The sequence below is a fragment of the Pseudonaja textilis genome, chromosome 2, assembly GCF_049901715.1.
Source record: "Pseudonaja textilis isolate UNSWEBS1 chromosome 2, rPseTex1.2, whole genome shotgun sequence".
In the NCBI taxonomy this organism is placed as follows: domain Eukaryota; kingdom Metazoa; phylum Chordata; class Lepidosauria; order Squamata; family Elapidae; genus Pseudonaja; species Pseudonaja textilis.
This window is the reverse complement of record NC_141991.1, coordinates 18134208-18153148: the sequence shown is the minus strand read 5'-3', so window position 1 is coordinate 18153148 and position 18941 is coordinate 18134208. Positions and strand designations below refer to the sequence as shown.

The following is an 18941-nucleotide window of genomic DNA, read 5'->3' as shown; positions in this document are numbered from 1 at the left end:
CCCGGAGTCATGTGATTCCCTCTTTTGCAACTAGCTGACTAGCAAAGTCAATGAGGAAGCCAGATTCCCGTTAACAACTGAACAACTGCAGGGATTCACTTAACAACGGTGTCAAGAAAGGTCGTAAGATGGGGCAAAACTCATTTAACACCTATTTTGCTCAGCAGCAGAAATTTTGGGCTCCACTGTAGTCATCAATCCAGGACTACTAGTACGGATCATTAGGTGGCCAGCCGGTTGTTCACTTCCAATCTGGCCCACCTCACAAAATAAAGAATAAAATAAAAGGAAATCTCCACATAAGCTGCTTTCTGCTCCTGAAGACAAGGGAGGGAGCTGAAATTAATCAAACAGACATCTAGCAGATACTGAGAAGCAGTGAAATTATGCTAGTCAGATTGCACTCGAGTTCTTCAGGCTACAAAAAATGCTGAATCGCATCTTCTGTACTCCCAAGTCCTCAAATGCCAGTTTAGAGATTGAAGTGGAACATAATCAGTGGTGGGATTTAAAATTTTTTACTATTGGTTCTGTGAGCGTGGCAGAGGAAGGATACTGTAAAATCTCCTGTCAGAGGTAGCATTTGCCGGTTCTCCTAATTACTCAAAATTTCTGCTACCGGTTCTCCAGAATTGTTCAGAACCTGCTGAGTACCACCCCTGAGCATAATCGCGAATTCTCCTTTTAGAAATTGAAAGCAGAACTTTTATTACTTTTGTTTCCTGGAATGCTGAGTTCCTCCAATTCACCCAAGTCTAACCTTTCAGAAAACTTGCTTTAGAAGAAATCAAACTTCCTGTTCCCATGTTTTTCTATATCAGCCACAGAATCCCGAGACCTGGAACCAATAATAAATAAATTGCTAGCACGTGTTGAAAGAAATATCCTTCTGGGTTCAGTTCCAAGTGGGGACACTGGAAACATGGAGGCTGTTTGGAAAGATGGTTTAATGGTGGACAGGATCACCTGCCTTGGAGTTCCTGGGCGAAGAAAAGGGACGAGATGCTGAGAGCCCCTGGGTTTTATGCCCTCTCTGGGCTTCGAACTTCCTGGGGCACAGGAAGAGTATCCTGATTGGTTGCTGTCAGAGGTCATAGCTAGCTTTGTAGGTTGTCTGTGTGCTAAGTTTGGTTGAAACTTGGTGGGTGGCGCAATGAAGGGCAATTAAATGGCTCTGCCTGAAGGAGGTAGAACTTTGTTATGTAGAATAGACTGGCTCAGGCCTTAATGGCCCATTAACAAAGGTGCGGGGGGTGAGTTTCTGCCTCTCTGAGTTTCTACTTCTCTTTTAGGGAAAACATTCTGTCTTTTTAATATATCCTAAAATATTTCGTTTTTCTAGGAGAGGGGTGGGTTTTAACTTCCAACAAATGGAACCAATGTTAAGAAAGATTTAAGTATTTAATCCAGCATATTCAGAGCCTGGGTAGTCCTTTGTATACTTTCTATCAAGATATCTTAAATCTGGACAACACTTTTCAGCCACGGAGGAAAGAGAAATTTACATCTCACTGGATTAGGATTTGAGATTGATTCAAACCAGGATTTTGAGCCACTGCAGAGAATTCTGCCACCTTCTACTAAACCCTAAAGTCACTTGCTAATAAAACACAATTTTCCAGGAAGGATTTTAATTGAAATTAGACTCTTTTGGGGGGTGGGAATTGTATAGAAAACCCACCAGGAGCAAGATTAACAAGAGATCAGAACTCATTCCAAAAATCACCAGAGTAATAAATAATTTCTCACTTAATGCAATAAATTTAGTGAAAATATTATATATATATAACTCATGGACCACTTTAAAGTATATTTCTATCACAACTTTTTATTCAGTTATTTCCATTTGAGTCTATTTTGCATGGGAAGAGCAAAGCTGTTTGAGTCCAGTTGACTCAGGAGCAAGCAAAACCCACAGAATTCAATAGATTCACTTCCCGTTAAGTATGTTTAGAACCTCATACTTTCCTAGGAAATTTCAGATATTCTTCCCCTTCCCCACCTCCTGGCTTCTGAGGTAAAGAATCAGCTGAGGTAAGTCATTTTCTTACCCTTGGGTTGAATTGCTCTCCTTTAGTTTGGATGGCTCTCCCCCACTTTTCCTAATGGAAAAATCTCCATTGTAGACTTCTTTCCTGACTTCTCTTCCTTCTTCTTGGCACTCAGCTTCAAGGGGAGGGAAAAAGCCCAGGAACTGAAGATTTGCAGGAACTGAGCTCTGTGTAGCAATGATAATGCAGCATTTTTCCACCTCTGCAAACCATCAGCATGCTAGCAAAGCTGAATCAGCATTTTTTTTCCACACCACTGCGTTAACACTACTGCATCCAGGTTGGGAGGGAGGGATTGGTGAAAGAGCTGGACAGAAAGGCCAGTAATGGTGCCAGCACAGGACAGGAATGGGTGGATCAAAAGATTGTGGCAGCTGGTGGTGCAGGAGGAGGAAACAGCCCAGGGAGGTTGTGAAGGCTCAGGTGTGAAGGCTCAGAAGAAAAGGATTTGACAACATGTCTAAAAAAAAATAAAAAAATAGATGTTGAGACTTTGAAAAAAGTGCAAAGAAGAGCAACAAAAATGATTAAAGGCCTGGAGATTAAAACATATGAAGAACGGTTGCAGGATTTAGCGCTGTGATGGCAAACCCATGGCATGCATGCCACAACCTATGGCACGCAGAGCCACTTCTGCCGGGACGCGAGAGGTCTCCTGAAAGAGCCCCACTGCGCATGCATGCACGCTGCCCTCCTGTCAGCTGATTGTCGGGTATCTGGCGTGCATACATAGGAAGCAGGGGTGCGCAGGAGGCGTGTGCGCATGAGCAAGGGACGTGCAGAATTTTCTTCACGTGAGCCCCGAAAGGTTAGCCACTACTGATTTAGGCTATATGGCTAATCTAGAGAAAAGAAGGACTAGGGGTGACATGATAGCAGTCTTCCAGTATTTGAGGGGCTGCCACAAAGAAGAGGGGGGTCTAGTTATTTTCCAAAGCACTAGAGGGCAGAACAAGAAACCATGGATGGAAACTAATCAAGGAGAGAAGGAATCTAGAATTCAGGAGAAACTTCCTAACAGTGAGAACAATTAACCAGTGGAACTGCTTGCCTTCAGAAGTTGTAGGTGCTTCATCACTGGAGGTTTTTAAGAAGAGACTGGACAGCCACTTGTCTGAAATGGTGTAGGACAGGGGTCACCAACCTTTTGGACCTCGGGGACCACCAAACTTATAATTTTAAATCCCGCAGACCAGAGACCCTAGGAAAATCCCCCAAAAAGTATGCAGGAAAATTCTCCACCCTGTTTTCCTACCAATTGATCATTCTTTATTGAGATCGCAGGATACCATCTCCAGCTCTGTTCTTGGGGGGAGGGGGAGGGGGAGGAGAGAGAGAGAGAGAGAGACTTTTGGCTTCATGCAAGGAAAGCAGCAGAAGCAGCAGAAGTCTTTCTTTCTCTCCTCCAAACTCTGCCAGAAATGGAGCAGGATGCTTTGAAGGGTCCCAAAGACTCATTTCTGGTGGAGTTTGGGGGAGAGAAAGAAAGACTTTTGCTGCTTTCCTTGCATGCAGCCAAAAGCAAAAGAAGAAAGAAGCAGAAAGAAGCAACCCGGTGGCCAGGTGAGGCGCGTGGGGTGAGTTCCCCCCTCCTCCCTTTCCCCCCTCCCCTCACTACCTCATGTTGTTTGCAATGCAAGCAACTTAAACCTTGTGTTCCTGTGGGCCATGTGGGTAGCGCAGCCTTGTGTTCCTGCGCAGCCTGGATTAATTGCTTCGGGGGATGCTTTGGGAGTGACATTTCTCTGTGGACCACCAAAATGTGATTGGTTTGCAGGATCCCCATCCTTTCAAGTACAGGTAGTCCTTGTAGACTTACAAGTTTGTTTAGTGACCAGTTACAACAGCGCCGGAAAATAAGTGACATGACCATTTTTCACGCTGGTTTACAGTGATTACAGTGTCCCCATGGTGACATGGGAAAAGAAAAAAATTTAATGTTTAGCAACTGGCTCATATTTATTATTGTTGCAGCGTCCTGGGATCATGTAATCACCTGCGACATTTTGACCAGCAAAGTCAAAGCTGGATTCACTTTAACAACCGTGTGACTAAGTTGTTAACAACTGCAGTGATTCACTTTTAACAGCTATGGCAAGGTTATAAAATGGAGCAAAATTCACTTAACCACCGTCTTGCTTAGCAACAGCAATTTTGGGTCCAGCAGTGGCCATCAGCTGAAGACTACCCATATCTGTGGACTATCCCTACCAATAACCCAGTAACCCATTATCCCCTGCAGCCTGCAGACTTAGCTTTTCACTTGCCCTTAAAGTAGCAAGAGTGTTTGTAAACATTCTTTGCTGATGAACCCTAACAATTGTCTCCCGGATATTCATCAGCATTCTCTGACATCAGAGCAATTCACCCAATCACAGGTCTTATTTCAGCATCAGTAATAGGTGACTGAGACTGACAGAACACCAAATCAATTCTGGTTGACTACACAGGTAGATCCTCTCCGAGCTGTTCCCAACTTGGATTTTCAGATCTTCCAACAGCACACCAGTTATCCGTTTACATGTGTGTGAAATGTACTTTACACATACGCAAAGTCCATCTTCATTTCAGTAAAAGTATTATTATTATTTATCACAGTCAGCCAGATGTTCAGACTGGGTTTGGCATTTTTGTCTACCTATCGAGTCCTTCCCAAGGACCTGGGATAGGCAAATCTGGATGTTTGATGGTGTTACCAATATCCCCACAGGATGGAAGCTGTTCCAAGTAAAGCTGCCTTCTGCAATTGACTGATGGCAAATTTGTCAATGCCTATGGTGTTCAAATGGTGTTCCAGTTGTTTTGGGACTGTACCCAAGACGCCTATTATTATTGGTACTACCCTTGCTTGCCTTTGCCATAGTCATTCTATTATTATTATTATTATCATTATTATTATTATTATTGTTGGTGGTGGTGTTGTTCACAAAAAGTGACAGTATACACAGCAAATGAGATAACTATGCTGGGTTTCGTATCACAAATCACTAGTCGAACACTTCCCAAGCGTTTAGGACTGTGTGATGTATCGGCGGATTATGCGAGCAGATCCCAGTAAGGTGGCCTTCTGCAGCTGACCAATGGTGATTTTGTCAGCGCCAATTGTTTTTAAGTGCTTGCCTAGGTCTTTAGGCACAGCACCCAGTGTGTACCGAGTACCACTGGAACCACCTGCACTGGTTTATGCCAGTCTCTGCAGTTCGATTTTCAAGTCCTGATATCTGGTGATTTTTTCAAGTTGTTTCTTGTCAATTCTGCTGTCAGCAGGGATGGCAATGTCGATGATCCACACTTTTTTCTTCTCCACAATCGTGATATCCGGAGTATTGTGTTCCAAAACTTTATGTCTGTATTCGGAAGTCCCACAGTAGTTTTATATTATTATTATTATTATTATTATTATTATTATTATTATTAACTCAAGTCAACTGCACATTGACAAATGTATCACAAATATCATTGACTGGTGCTGATGGTTGATACAGGTTGCCGCCAGCATCCTAAGTATCGACCAAGTATCTTCTTAAAATATACGATGTTCCAAGTAGCGCAGTTTTTCGCAGTTCCGCTGGTGTCATTGCAGGAAGCTGTAATTTCTTGCTGTATTTTGTTAAATTCTTGGACATGGTGCCAAGTGCCCCAATGACAATGGGTATCACTGTCACGTTTCATCCATAATCACATAGTTTTGATGGCCAGGTCTACATTGTTGTTGTTATTATTTTGGGATTCTTTGTTTGCTTACTCAGAGGGCGCACTGGCTTTTATTAGAGGAGATGGGATGGGATGCCTTGGGGCGGGGGGAGGTTCCCCAGGAGGGAAGGGAGGCATTCCGTTGGAGTAAGAGGCAACCCAGCCCAGATTATCCTATGTGGAAGAAAGAGGATGAAGATGGACCCTCCCTAATAATTCCCCGAGGATACTGTAGATGCAGATACAAGAGTCCTCAGTCTGGCAAGATTCTGTCGATGGGTGTGAAACAATAAAGAACTCTCCTTGGAAGAATTGCCCACATGGCATTCTTGGTTTTGGGCCTCACAGAAGAACACCACTGCAAAGCTCAAATAGGAAGTCCAAAAGAAGAAGAGTTACTGGAAGAAAGAAAATTACCCCCTTAAACCTCCAAAATGAGAATACAGCATAGTCATACAAAAGTGTTGTTACATTGGTGGTTGTAACTGCAATTTGCTGAACAAGCCACAACTCCCTGGTTACCCCAAGCCAAAATCTAATAAAATCATACTGGAGCTGAGCAGGATGTGTGTATGTGTGGAATTGTGTGGATGTGATCAAATGAACAGGTTTGTGCTGTAAATGGTCGTTATTTAAGGGCTGGGAAATTTAAGCATATAGCTATACAGGTGGCCCTCGCTTAATGGCCATTCATTTAGTGACTACTGGTTGTATACCTACACTTTCAAATTTCCTAGCCCTTAAATGTATATGTTAATACTGCTATATTCAAATTGATATGGGTTCTTTTCATAGATTAATTTTTTGCACATCATCCCGTCCAATTTCATTCTCTATTCTGTGAGTGACAAGGCTGACTTTCACAGACCAACTGTGGTAGTGTACAAAATGCAAAGCGTTTTATTTCACCACATAAATGGAAAGGAACTAAAAACAAAACAAACCCCCAAACTTCTATATATTAATGTAAAAAAATCTATTTTTTTTTTCTGCTCTTCAAATATATACACATCCCGATACACATAAAGAAACAAACAGCTACAAGTATTCCCAGGAAAACACAAAAAAGGCATTTGACAGGATAAATGGAGAGATGATGAATGAAGCAGTTATAGGCACAATGTACCACTGAAACATTTTCAAACAGAAATATACATATAATTAAGATGGGTAAATTTCAAACAATTGAAAATACTCGGAACATTAGCTTACCCCCATCAAGCAACAGTTAGTCATGACTAAAGCTACAATCATATGTACAATTTCTTGGGGAAAAAAACATTCAGCTTTATGGTATTTCCTCCTGAGAGAATAGAAATATAACCGTAGCATACATCCCTTTGCACGCTGATTCCAGGGAATCATTCTACGTATGGAAAAGCTCTTCTGGTTTCATCCATGATATTTAAAATTCAGAAGTGCATCACACTGCACCCTCTTTTGCACAGATTTCACAAGTAGGGCTATCATCTTTGGACTGCAAAAAAATCCAGATGAACAGTAGGAGGAAGCAAAGAGGTACATGAAAGCTACTGCTTGCTGCATCGAGCAGTTCTCTAGATTTTTACAGCCCAAATATGGTAGTCTATTCAAGATGTCTTCTAAAGAACACCACCACACAATCTTTATTTCTGACAATATCATAAAACAATAGCCCCGATTGTTTTTAATACACGTGTTTTACATACCAAGCCACTGTGGCTTATAAGTCATGGTTGATAGCTTGCAACATGGGCATCCAGACAATCCAACAAACCTTGATTAAAACAAGCCTGGGTTACTACTGTGCATGAACCCTGTCATTGGTTTTGTGTTAGAATGTCTTCCAATTGCATAAAACTGGATGCAACCAATTTAACAAAATAGGGCATTTTATACAATCTGAATTGTCAACGAACCCTACAAATCTTAAATAAAAACATGTAAGACTGAACTGCACAGCGGTAACTTCTGAAGGACCAGGTTCAACAAATTGTTGTTACTTATGTTTTATCTTGGAGTGGTTTTTTTTCTGATAAAGGATGCCTCCAAAAGCATAGAAAGCTCTAATTGTTTTAGGACATGTTGAAGACATTGGGAATTCCCATTTCTGCAACTTTCTACAGCTTTGAAAGAGGCTCGATGAATTAATTAGTTAACAAAATATATTTATTGCTTAAGACATTAAACAATATTGTGTTGGGAGGCTAAAAAGAAAGTCTTTTTGTCCTTTTGTCTCCTTTTCACCAAGGTATTTATTGCATGGATTGCCTATCAGAAGTTGCCTGTGTGACCCAACGCAGATGGCAGCTAGACATTTGCCCGAATGACGTGGCTAACTTCCAGTGGCATCTTTATCACGGAATCACAGGAGAAAACAAAAACTCAACACACTGATTTCCTGACTCTTCTCTTTAGTTTGGAAAAGTGCATTTTTCCAACCACCCTTTTATACAGTACAGTATTTACAATCAGGTCACCTCAAGTCTGCAGGAAAAACAAACTAGTGTACAAAGAACAGGGCCAAGTCCCCACGTTTTGGGATGATCTGGAGGATGTGGAATGGCAAAACTGGCCCTTAGAAGGAACCAGCATCAATTCTTTTTTCGGTTCAGTCCATGAACACATTCAGCCCAAAGTCCAGTCAGTGCCACGTCAGATCTGGCCAATCTCGGTCCCTTCCTCTTTTTCTTGTCCACTTTTGAGAACAGTGAGGACCAGGTATCTCTTGGCCAACCGTGGATCCGTGAAGTAGCTTTGAAGCCACTTCTTTCTTCCAGCTTCTCCAAACATCCAGTGCTTAATTAATCCCAGTGCGCTTGGACCAGATGGTCCCAGTTATTTTGCCAGTGTTAGTCCATGAATCTAAAGCTGAAAATGCAGCCCCCTCAGATGGAGTCTGTCAAAGGAGCAAAGTATCCCCTTTCACAGAAAAGGAGAGAGAGACAGACAGAGACAGAAAGAGAGACAGACAGACACAGTAACAGAGAGACACAGAGGGAGACAGTGACAGAGAGACAGAGACAGACAGAGAGACAGACAGAAAGAGAGAGAGAGACAGACAGACTTTCTGGAGAAAGACATCACATACAAACAGTGGAACATTACTGAGTTCTCCAAGGTTAATGACATAACCCTCCATCGCACAAGAGGGAAAATGAAATCCAGTCCACAATGCTAATGAATTACAGTGCAGAATACCCTTGCTTAACATTAGGCCTTCCCAGTTCTGATAGATGACAACTCCCATGTTCTCATCCAAGCTCCCATACCAACACCAATCGCTGTTATGTAGGATCCATAGAGAGCTTTGCACGCCATGTTACACAGGTTGCTGTGCATGAATCCAATCTTTAACCACAAAAGATATGTGTTCAGTTCTGTTTGACATCATATTGAAGGAAGGAAGGAAGGGAGGGAGGGAGGGAGGAAGGGAGGGAGGGAGGGAGGGAGGGAGGGAAGCTTACAACAGTGGGTGGAACAACCACCCCAACTTCTCCTATAAAGTTACATCCAGTGTAATATTTCTATTAGGACCCCATTAAAGAGCATTCAAATCCCCCAAATCTAATTTGGCAAGCTAAAGAAGCGTGTGAAGGATAGGGGGGAAGAGTGCTCCCCCACAATTTCCCTGGAGTGAAAGTATTGGAGGATATGGGGGAAAAAAGGAGTGTTAGCATTCAAAGTGGCACAACACACATATTGTACTGTGCTTGACTGTTCAAAAACGTGTACAAATTTCACTGCAGCCGTCCTTACGGACTCCTGCTAAGCAAGCCAACGTTAATATCCTCTCCTTAGGTTCTCAGTGAAGGGCTGAAACCCAGGGCTACCTAGGGATGGGTCTGGTTGTGAAATTGAGGAATGAGATCTTTTGCATTTACAATCAACCTGCTCACAGAGCTGCTGCTAGCATCGAATGGATGCGAAGGACATGATTAGCCCAATCAGAATTATGATACTATGCCTGGTTTGCTGCTGAAGGAAGGAAAATAGAGAAAGAGGGCTTCAATAAATACCTCAGCCACTAACCTTGCTTCCTTAGCTCACCTTCAAAACCTGGAGGTCAAAGGACAGAAGAAAGAGCTACGATGCAAGAGAAGAAACATCTGGCAGAACGAGTAATAAGATATTTGTTCAAATTATAGCAGGATGAATAGGGCTACGATTGACAGAACAGCTTCCTTGCTTGGGTATCTCCCAGATGTGTTAAGACTGGAACTAAGACTTTCTGGCCAATATGGTCTCTGGCTACAGACAATATCATGTTCTCCAGATGTTTCGGACTTACAACTGTCCTTTGCTGCAAATGTTATTGACAGAATGTGGGACAGACACACGGAGGGACCCGGGTTGCTTATCCTGTGGTTGATAAATATTAAAAAGCTGAGAATTGTAGTTTCTACACACAGCAGGAAGGCACCACGTTGGTTTAAAGCAGAAACAGACTGGCTTAGGACTAGGAGAAATAGGAGTTAACAGAGTGAAGAAAAAAAACCATCAGGTAAGAATTTCAGAATAGCAATTTTAGATTGTGTGATGAAATAAGTCGGTTCGAGATGATCAGGCGAAAAGAAAACAGGGGGAGAAAGAAAACCACATATTGGAAGGTGAATAGTGAGATTTGGACGAGCAAAGGCTGGGCCAGAGGGAACAACCAGGTGTCCCACAAAAAAACGATCTGGTGCATGAGGGCCTCTGAGCCACCTCCGGCCTCCAGCAGTCTCTGTGGTGCTGTCCAATGTCTTAACACAGCGTCAGACGGCCGGTGCTAGTCTGGTTCACACCATATTGAGGGCATCCTCAGCCAGGAAGCAGTGCAGGTGTTGGAAGGATGGGCGGTCCTTGGCCTCTCGTGCCCAGCATCTCAACATCATCTCATAGACAGCCAAGGGACAGGTGGGCGGACGGCTGAGATAGACCTGGAGATGGAAGAAAAGAGACGATGTGTGATGACCCGGGGCGTGGCACAAAAGCAATAAAGTCACAAAAGTAGGTAAAGTCCCTTTAATTCCTCCAACTTGGCCCCCAATGTCCAGTTATCGGCGGCTGGAGAAAAACTCTCCCAAGAACAGTTTTTAAAGGGAAGAAATTCAGTCAGACCCCAAAGTACATATAAATTATAAATAAAAACCAACACAACCCACACTGCAGCAATTAACAAGACACGGCAGGATAAGGAATTGTAGAATTCAAAAGATAACAAAACACACACAGTTGGGAGGGTGCCAGAACCCAGATAAGACTTGACAAACCAAGATAATGCATGCTTTGCTTCCAGCAAGGTGCTGTGTGCAAACATCCTTTTTAAATCCTGTTTTCCTAGCTGCAGCTAATGAAGGGAATCAGGGCCTTTTTCTCCCCGTAACCCACATTGCTCCCTTATCCGTTCTTCCCTGCGTGCCCTAAGATCAAGAGGGGGTAGGCCTGGGTCTTCCTCTGTCCTTCCCCAGTTTCCTCCAACAGCCACGGGAGCCACACTCCTACTCCCTGTCAGCTGTTCAACAGGGGCATGACACGGTGTGAGTTGGCCCTGAAGTGAGCAGGCCCAAAATAGACCCTGGATTTTCTTAAAAACAGAGCTTACTCTTAAAAGACTTGGTGGTGCCCTCAACTAACAACAGTTCACTTAGTGACCGTTCAAAGTTACAACAGCACTGGAAAAAGTGACTTATGACTGTTTTTCACACTTATGACCGTTGCAGCATCTCCATGGTCCTGTGATGCTGGACAACTGACTTGGATTTATTTTATTTTTTATTATAAAGTTTTCTTTATTAAACAATTAAACAGACACAAAGACGGACAATTCTTACAATAAAAAGGTTGAACATGGTACGGTTTGCCTAACATCGATCATTGTCATTACTTCGCTAAATCCAATAGTAATATTACATAATTCTCCTCTATACACTTTAAATGTACATATAATCATTCCTTATTCTCATTGATCTTCCTCATCTCTAGCCAACCATAAAATTTCTCCCATGTTTTATAATAATCCAAATTTTCCTTATTTTCTAGTTCTTTTTTTAATTTATCAATTTCTGTGCACATTGTGGTTTTCTTCAGTATTTCCAATTCCATTGGGATGAACTTGCATTTATGATGGTTGCAATGCCCTGGGCTCATGTGATCCCCTTTTGAAACCTTCTGTCAAGCAAAGTCCAAATGGGGAAGCCAGATTCACTGGGTTACTCATTTAAGAACTGCAGTGATTCACTTAACGAACGTGTCAAGAAAAGTCATAAAACGGGGCAAAACTCACTTAACAAATTTTGGGCTCAATGTTTGTCATAAGTCGAGGACTGCCTGTACACGTACTCGCGTGAGTCCTAGTCTAATGTATTATATAAACTTTGTATAATAGGCATGTTGTTTAAGTGGAGATATTGTTTACCTGTTTGCCCTGATGCCGAAAAAACTCGCCAGCGTTCTCGATTACAGCTTCATCCGTGAGCTGACTGTATGGCTGTTCTTGGCACAGCATGAGGATTTCCCACAGCGTAACACCAAATGCCCAAACATCGCTGGCCATGGTGAACTTACCCTGAGAGGGGACAGAAAGACAACATTCCTGGATTTATTAAACCAGTTTTAGAACATGCTTTAACCTTGAAGGGCTCCAGTCAGGGCAAGACAGAAAAACAAATCCAAAATATAAAATCCCAAGTAAAAAGCATTGCAACAGGCTCCGCCACTCAACCCCTCTTAGGGACTGAAAGTACCGCTTTATTTTTTTTGCTGGAAGGCCCAACCAGATCTTAACTCTATGGCAGGGATATCAAACTAGCGGCCCATGGGCCGAATGCGTCTCACACACAGGCCATGCCCACCTCAGCTCCACGAAACAAACGTCACGCTACGTCACATGACAGCAACGTGACGCAGCAAATTTGACACAGGAAGACTCTGTCAGGATTCCGGAAGTTACCCCAATTAAATCATGAGTCTCGAGCCAAACTTCCAAAGGATTTATTGGGAGTTAACATGCCCGGCACTGCCTGGGTGTAGCCGAGTCTGAGACACATAATTCATTGTCACCCTTCACCCTGGTTTTCCCCCACCCCCTGGGTGTATCGGAATTCATATTCTCCAATGGGACACATCCACAGCCAAGAGTCATCAATCATGTTCTCCAGTTAGATATTTGCATAGCAGAAACTTCAGGCACCAAGTTACTATCTTTGAAAAACTATTTATGGAATGCACTTTCGATTTCCAAGCTGCCGCACTGCTCTTTCAAACCCCTTTCCCCCACTCCCTTTCTATTAGCAACTCTAAAAAGACCATAGAAATATTTTATGAGTTGACATTAACTTTATTAAGATAGACTATAATATTGCAAGTCTGATTACGTTTTTCTTCCTCTTCCTCTTATACCTACTGGGACCCTATGTCCTTTATTGTAATAAAGGACAGTGCTTGATTTCAGAAAACAGTCCTTCAGCTTTATCTATTTCTTTTCTTGGTTCTGCTCTTAAGTGTTCCTTTGTAAAGCAAAGTTATAAACATAAGGAATTTTAAAAAAAAATCCTAATGAACCTCTTTCAAATTTTTGGGTCTGTCCCTTTTTTCATCACCATTGTAACTTCAAATTGTTGCTAATCAGGACAATCGTTAAGTGAGGACTACCTGTGGTTGAAGCTTGTCACTTCACTCACTCACCATGAGAATGCACTCCCAAGCCATCCAGCGGATCGGGAGCACGGCTCGGCCCTGGATGCGGTAATAATCTCCGGCGTAGAGGTTCCGGCTCATGCCGAAGTCTGCGATCTTGATAGTGAAGCCTTCACCCACCAGGCAGTTTCGGGTCGCCAAGTCCCGGTGCACAAAATTGAGGGAGGCAAGAAATGCCATCCCGGAGGCTATCTGAGCCCCTAAGTGGACCAGAGTGGGATAGCTGAGAAATTGGGGGGGGAGGAAAAAGATGGCAGGAATATTTATTAACAAAATGTATATCTCAGAGTTCCAAGTTCTAGTGTCAGAATTCCAGCAGTTACACCAATTAAATCATGAACCTCAAGCCACACTCCCAAAACTTCGAAGGATTTATTAGACGTTAACATGCCAGCATTAGCCTGGGCGTAGCCGACTCTGAGATACATAATTCACTGTCACCCTTGATCCTACTTCCCCCCCCCACCCTTGGGTGTATCATCCAACAAAACACGTCCATAGCCAAGAATCACCAATCACGCTCTCCAATTAGATTTTTGCGTGGCAGAAGCTTCAGTCATCTAATCAGCGTTTGAAGAAAATATGAATGGAATGTACGTTCGATTCCACACTGCCGCCTGCTCTTTGAAACTCCCCCCCCCTTCTTTTTGTTAACAACTATAAAACATGTATACAAAATGTTTTATGAGTTGACATATAGATCCATTGCAAGCAATAACTCCAAGGCAGGTAGGTTCCTCAAAGAATAGCTTTATTGGAAATATCATATTGGCACAGATCTGGTGAAAACCGACTCTGAAGGGTCCCTCGGTTTTCATTTCATTAAAAGTGAAAGACTTTCCCTCAACCCCAAACAATCAGTCACACGGTCCAATCAAGACACCGTCTGGTTGCCTGGTGACATCATTCCTCCTTTGTCCGGCCAGGTGTGACAACGTCCTTGGTTCCCAAGAGAAAATATTTTGTTTTGACTACACAACCCCAGCTATCTCCAATCCCTCCCTTCCTATCCCTCAGCTCCAGCGGGGCAGTGCTGAAGCTCCAAGATGGCTTCGGCCAGGCTAAGCTTCACTATCTCACTCTCTGCCTCCCTACATGAGAAAATACAGGTAGTCCTTGAGTTATGTTACTAAGTGAAGCACTTGTTAAGCGAGTTTTGCTTCATTTTATGACTTTTCTTGCCGCAGAAGAAGGAGTCAAGCTATTTTCTAAAGCGCCTGTAGGCCAAACAAGGAATAATGGATGGAAACTAAACATGGAGAGATTTAACCTGGAAATAAGGAGAAACTTTCTGACAGTGAGAACGATCAACCAATGGAACAGCTTTGCCTTCGGAAGTTGTGGGAGCGCCATCACTTGAGACCTTCAAGAAGAGATTGGACTCCCATTTGTCAGAAATGATGTAGGGTCTCCCGCTTGGGCGGGGGGTTGGACTAGATGACCTACAAGGTCCCTTCCAACTCTGATTATCTGTTATCAGTTGTTAAGTGAATCACTGCAGTTCTTAAGTTAGTAAACATGGTTGTTAAATGAACATGGCTTCCCCATTGAACTTTGCTTGTCAGAAAGTCACATAACCTCAGGACACAGCAACGGTCAAAAATGTGAACCAGTTGCCAAGGATCTGAATTTTGATCACGTGACCATGGGGATACTGCCACCGTCGTAAGTGTAAAAAATGGTCATCAGTCAATTTTTAAGTGCCGTTGTAACTTTGGTCACTAAATGAGCCGTTGTAAGTCAAGGACCGCCTATACAGAAGATAATCCCATCAGGCAATGGGACAGTGCTCGGTACTTAAACCAAGCAAGCTAAAATACAAGGGAATCCAAATGAAGCCATCTCAAGATCTTAACGACCCACTAAATTCAATGAAACATTATCCTCTCACAGTCTCAACTTTTTTCCTAGTGAACCAGGCACTTCCATCTCTGGATTCTTTTTTTCAGGATTTCCAAGCTCAAATCCATCTTGCTGAGTTTCAAATGCTTCTTTTTAAAAATGGACTCCGACAGCCATTTCTGCGCTCTTTAGCGATGAAGGGCATCAGCACAGTCAGCTGGCCATATTTATTACCTTTCTGTGTGAGTTTTTGGTGTGCTTAACCCCCTTTTTCTCAAAATGGTCGCCAAGATGCCACAGAAAAGAATTATATAATTATCGTTGGAAGTGTTGGTCACAATTCCCAGTCTTGTTAGATATCACTATACACGCTTGCAGTATAGTAACATCTAATACTACTGGGAATTGTAACCAACACTTCAATAATAATTATGTAATTCTTTTCTGTGGCATCTTGGCGACCATTTTGACAAAAAGAGAATTAATATCACCCAAAACCTTCTGACACAAATCTCTCTTTAGGCTTTGAAATTAATCTGGGGGCGGGGAAGGTTTTGGGGAAGTTTATGAAAAGGGATTAAACCTAAGATGATAAAATAACTGAGAATGAAACGGAAGTGGGGAAATGCTGGAAGAGGTTTAAAGATTTCGGCGGGATTTGATGCATTAAGGGGAAAATTGAAATGTATGTTATGAATGTTAGTATCCAGAGCAGGGTGGGGAAATAATGGAATAGAAATCTTAAATGGTGGAAGAATGCTGAAAAGCAATGTGACGGGAGGAATGTTTTAAAAATGGATCTGGTATGCTTATGGAATGGCTGTGTGTGTGATTTGTTTAACAAGTCTGTGAAGACCAATAATTGGAAGGATGTCATTTTTGTTGCTCTGCTAAGGCAATAGTAGGAATGTGAAAACTACAGGGAGATTAGATCACGGGTGTCAAAATCAATTGTGTCACGTGACATATCGTGATGTATCGTTGATGGTTTTTGCTTTTCTGGAGCCAGGGTAGGCGTGGCCTGCGCATGACCCATCCGGCCTGCGGGCCACCAGTTCAACACCCCTGCTGAACACATTTGAAATGGGGTACTTAAAAATGTGTGTGGTTCAGTGAGACTGTAATAAATAGGGAGTGACTGAATGAAGATTTGAATACAAAAGCGAGCGTCCAGTTTGAAAGCAACGCTTTGAGATGGCTTGGTTATACAGGGAGAATGACTGAGGATTAAATCACAACCTTAATATACAAAGAAAGAGGGGGTGTCAAGAGGAAAAGAGAGGCTGAAAAACTCACAGACTGAATGGGGTTTACGAGATCCTGAAAAAGAGAGAACTCAGAAAGTGAACGAACGCACGGCAATGTATGAAGCAGTGTAAGAATGAGGCCAAAACAAGGATGAATTTTAGAAGGAAAGAAAAGTAGGCAGAGATACTGTGAACGACACCGATTTAAAGCCAGTGTTGCTATTCTGTTCTTCTCATATTTGACTTACTACTTCCCACTTCATTTCTCTGCCCTGCATAGTTTAACCTAAAAAAGAATACCTTGATGGCATTCGCATATGACAATTGTGATGCCGAGTCTACAGAACTCGATTGTCAATATTTCCTCCCAAATCTACACCGGTTCCTTGCTGGACTTTGATTTCAGAAATTTGGAATAGGTACCTGATGGTTGGCCTCCCGCCGGGGCTGCCACCCAGCTTGTCTTCCAGCTCATGTCCACTCAGGAACTGGTTGAGGTCCCCATTCTCCATGTACTCTGTGATCATACACAGTGGATCGTCCCGCACGCACACCCCCAGCAACCTCACAATGTTAGGGTCCTTCAGGCGAGACATGATCTTCACCTCCTTCAGAAAATCATTCCTGCGCGGACAACAAAAGACATAGGCAGGGAGATGAGGAAAAAGATAGTTGACAGGTCTCAAGAGAGGAAACCTAGGCTCCAAGGATTTATTCAACACTGTCAAACTACTTTCTAAGTCTGTATTACTATTACTATTGATCCTCCCATTCTTCCTATCACCCATCTCCTCCCACTTATGACTATATGACTGTAACCTAGTTGCTTGTATCCTATGACTTATATTGTTTCCTAGTATGATTTGATTGCTTATTTCTACCCTATGACTATAATTAAGTGTGTACCTTATGATTCTTGACAAATGCATCTTTTCCTTTTATGTACACTGAGAGCATATGCACCAAGACAAATTCACTGTGTGTCCAAACATACTTGGCCAATAAAGAATTCTATTCTATTCTATTCTATTCTATTCTATTCTATTCTATTCTATTCTATTCTATTCTATTCCTATTCTACTTTTATTCTATTTCTACTCTACTCTACTCTACTCTACTCTACTCTATTCTATTCCTATTCTATTTCTACTCTACTCTATTCTATTCCTATTTCTATTCTATTTCTACTCTAATCTATTCTATTCTATTCCTATTTCTATTCTACTTCTATTCTATTTATATTCTATTTATATTCTACTCTACTCTACTCTATTCCTATTTCTATTCTATTTCTATTCTACTCTACTCTACTCTACTCTACCCTGCTCTACTCTATTCTATTCTATTCCTATTTCTATTCTATTTATATTCTACTCTAATCTATTCTATATACTATAATGTACTGTACTATACTATTACTATACTAATTATATTCTAATCTACACCACACCACTCCACTCCACTCCACTCCATTCTATTCTCTTCTTTCCCATTTTTTCTCAACCATCAAAAATCCCCTCATTTTTGCCACCAAAGCACTGTGGCAATTTGCAACGTACAATACAGGCTCCCTATGAATGTAAACATATTGATTATGTGCCATCAAATTGGTGTCAACTCTTAGCCACCACAAAAATAGATTTTCTCTCTGACGGTCTGCCCCTAAACTGGTTATCCAGATGTTGTTATGATGCCTCCAGTAGCACTGTAACTAAGTCTTTGCTGCCGATTGTCCTCATCTTCCCTTTCCTTCCATTTATAGTGACATTAAGGCAGAATATGTCTGAATGCTTTGAAATGCTTCCTCCCAATTTCTCCATACCCTTTTGTGAAATAAGCTGTCACCAGGTTCCTCCTATGCTATCTCTTATTGTTTATGTCTGCATTTTCTTCCATTCATTTCCTAGCTTCCTGACAATCCCTAGCACTTCCTGATATATAAGTATACAGGCAGTCCTGAACTTACGATCACAATTGGGAACTTCCATCCCTAAGTAATGTAGTTACTGAGTGAGATGCGTCCAATTGTACAACACTTTTGCTATAATCATTAGCAAAACACAGTCGCTAAGCAAATCCATCTTCTCCCATTTGCTTGTTAAGACTCTAGCTAGGAAGGCCACCAATGGTGATTGTATGACACTACAACACTGCAACTGTTGTAAATACATGCTGGTTGCCAAGCACCTGAATCACAATCATGTGACTGTCACACTGACTGTGACACTGTGACAGTCAGAAATGGGAGCACCAGTTGTTAAGTCGCTTTTTCAGTGCAGTCATAACTTCAAACAGTCACTAAACAAATGGTCATAAGGCGAGGACTGCCTGTATTGAAGTACAGTAATAAAAGCTGAATTTGGGATTTGTATAAAAGTTAGTCCTAGGGAATTATCTGATAGAACTCTGCCTTTGAGAGTTCGTGGCAATATACTCCTTTCAAACTACC

General features: G+C 42.1%; 1 protein-coding gene across 3 annotated transcripts in view; it reads right to left on the bottom strand.

Annotated features, from left to right (window-relative positions):
* Positions 1-6621: 6621 nt before the first annotated feature.
* DDR1 (discoidin domain receptor tyrosine kinase 1) overlaps positions 6622-18941 on the bottom strand; it is a 76924-nt gene continuing 64604 nt past the window's right edge. For all 3 annotated transcript variants that reach the window (XM_026720433.2, XM_026720432.2, XM_087923384.1), the window contains 4 exons: positions 16916-17116; positions 13392-13626; positions 12124-12273; positions 6622-10645 (listed from right to left, as the gene is read on the bottom strand). In XM_026720433.2, the coding sequence (XP_026576218.2) occupies positions 10505-10645; positions 12124-12273; positions 13392-13626; positions 16916-17116 (727 nt within the window). In that variant the 3' untranslated portion in view covers positions 6622-10504. The remainder of the gene's footprint in view (positions 10646-12123; positions 12274-13391; positions 13627-16915; positions 17117-18941) is intronic.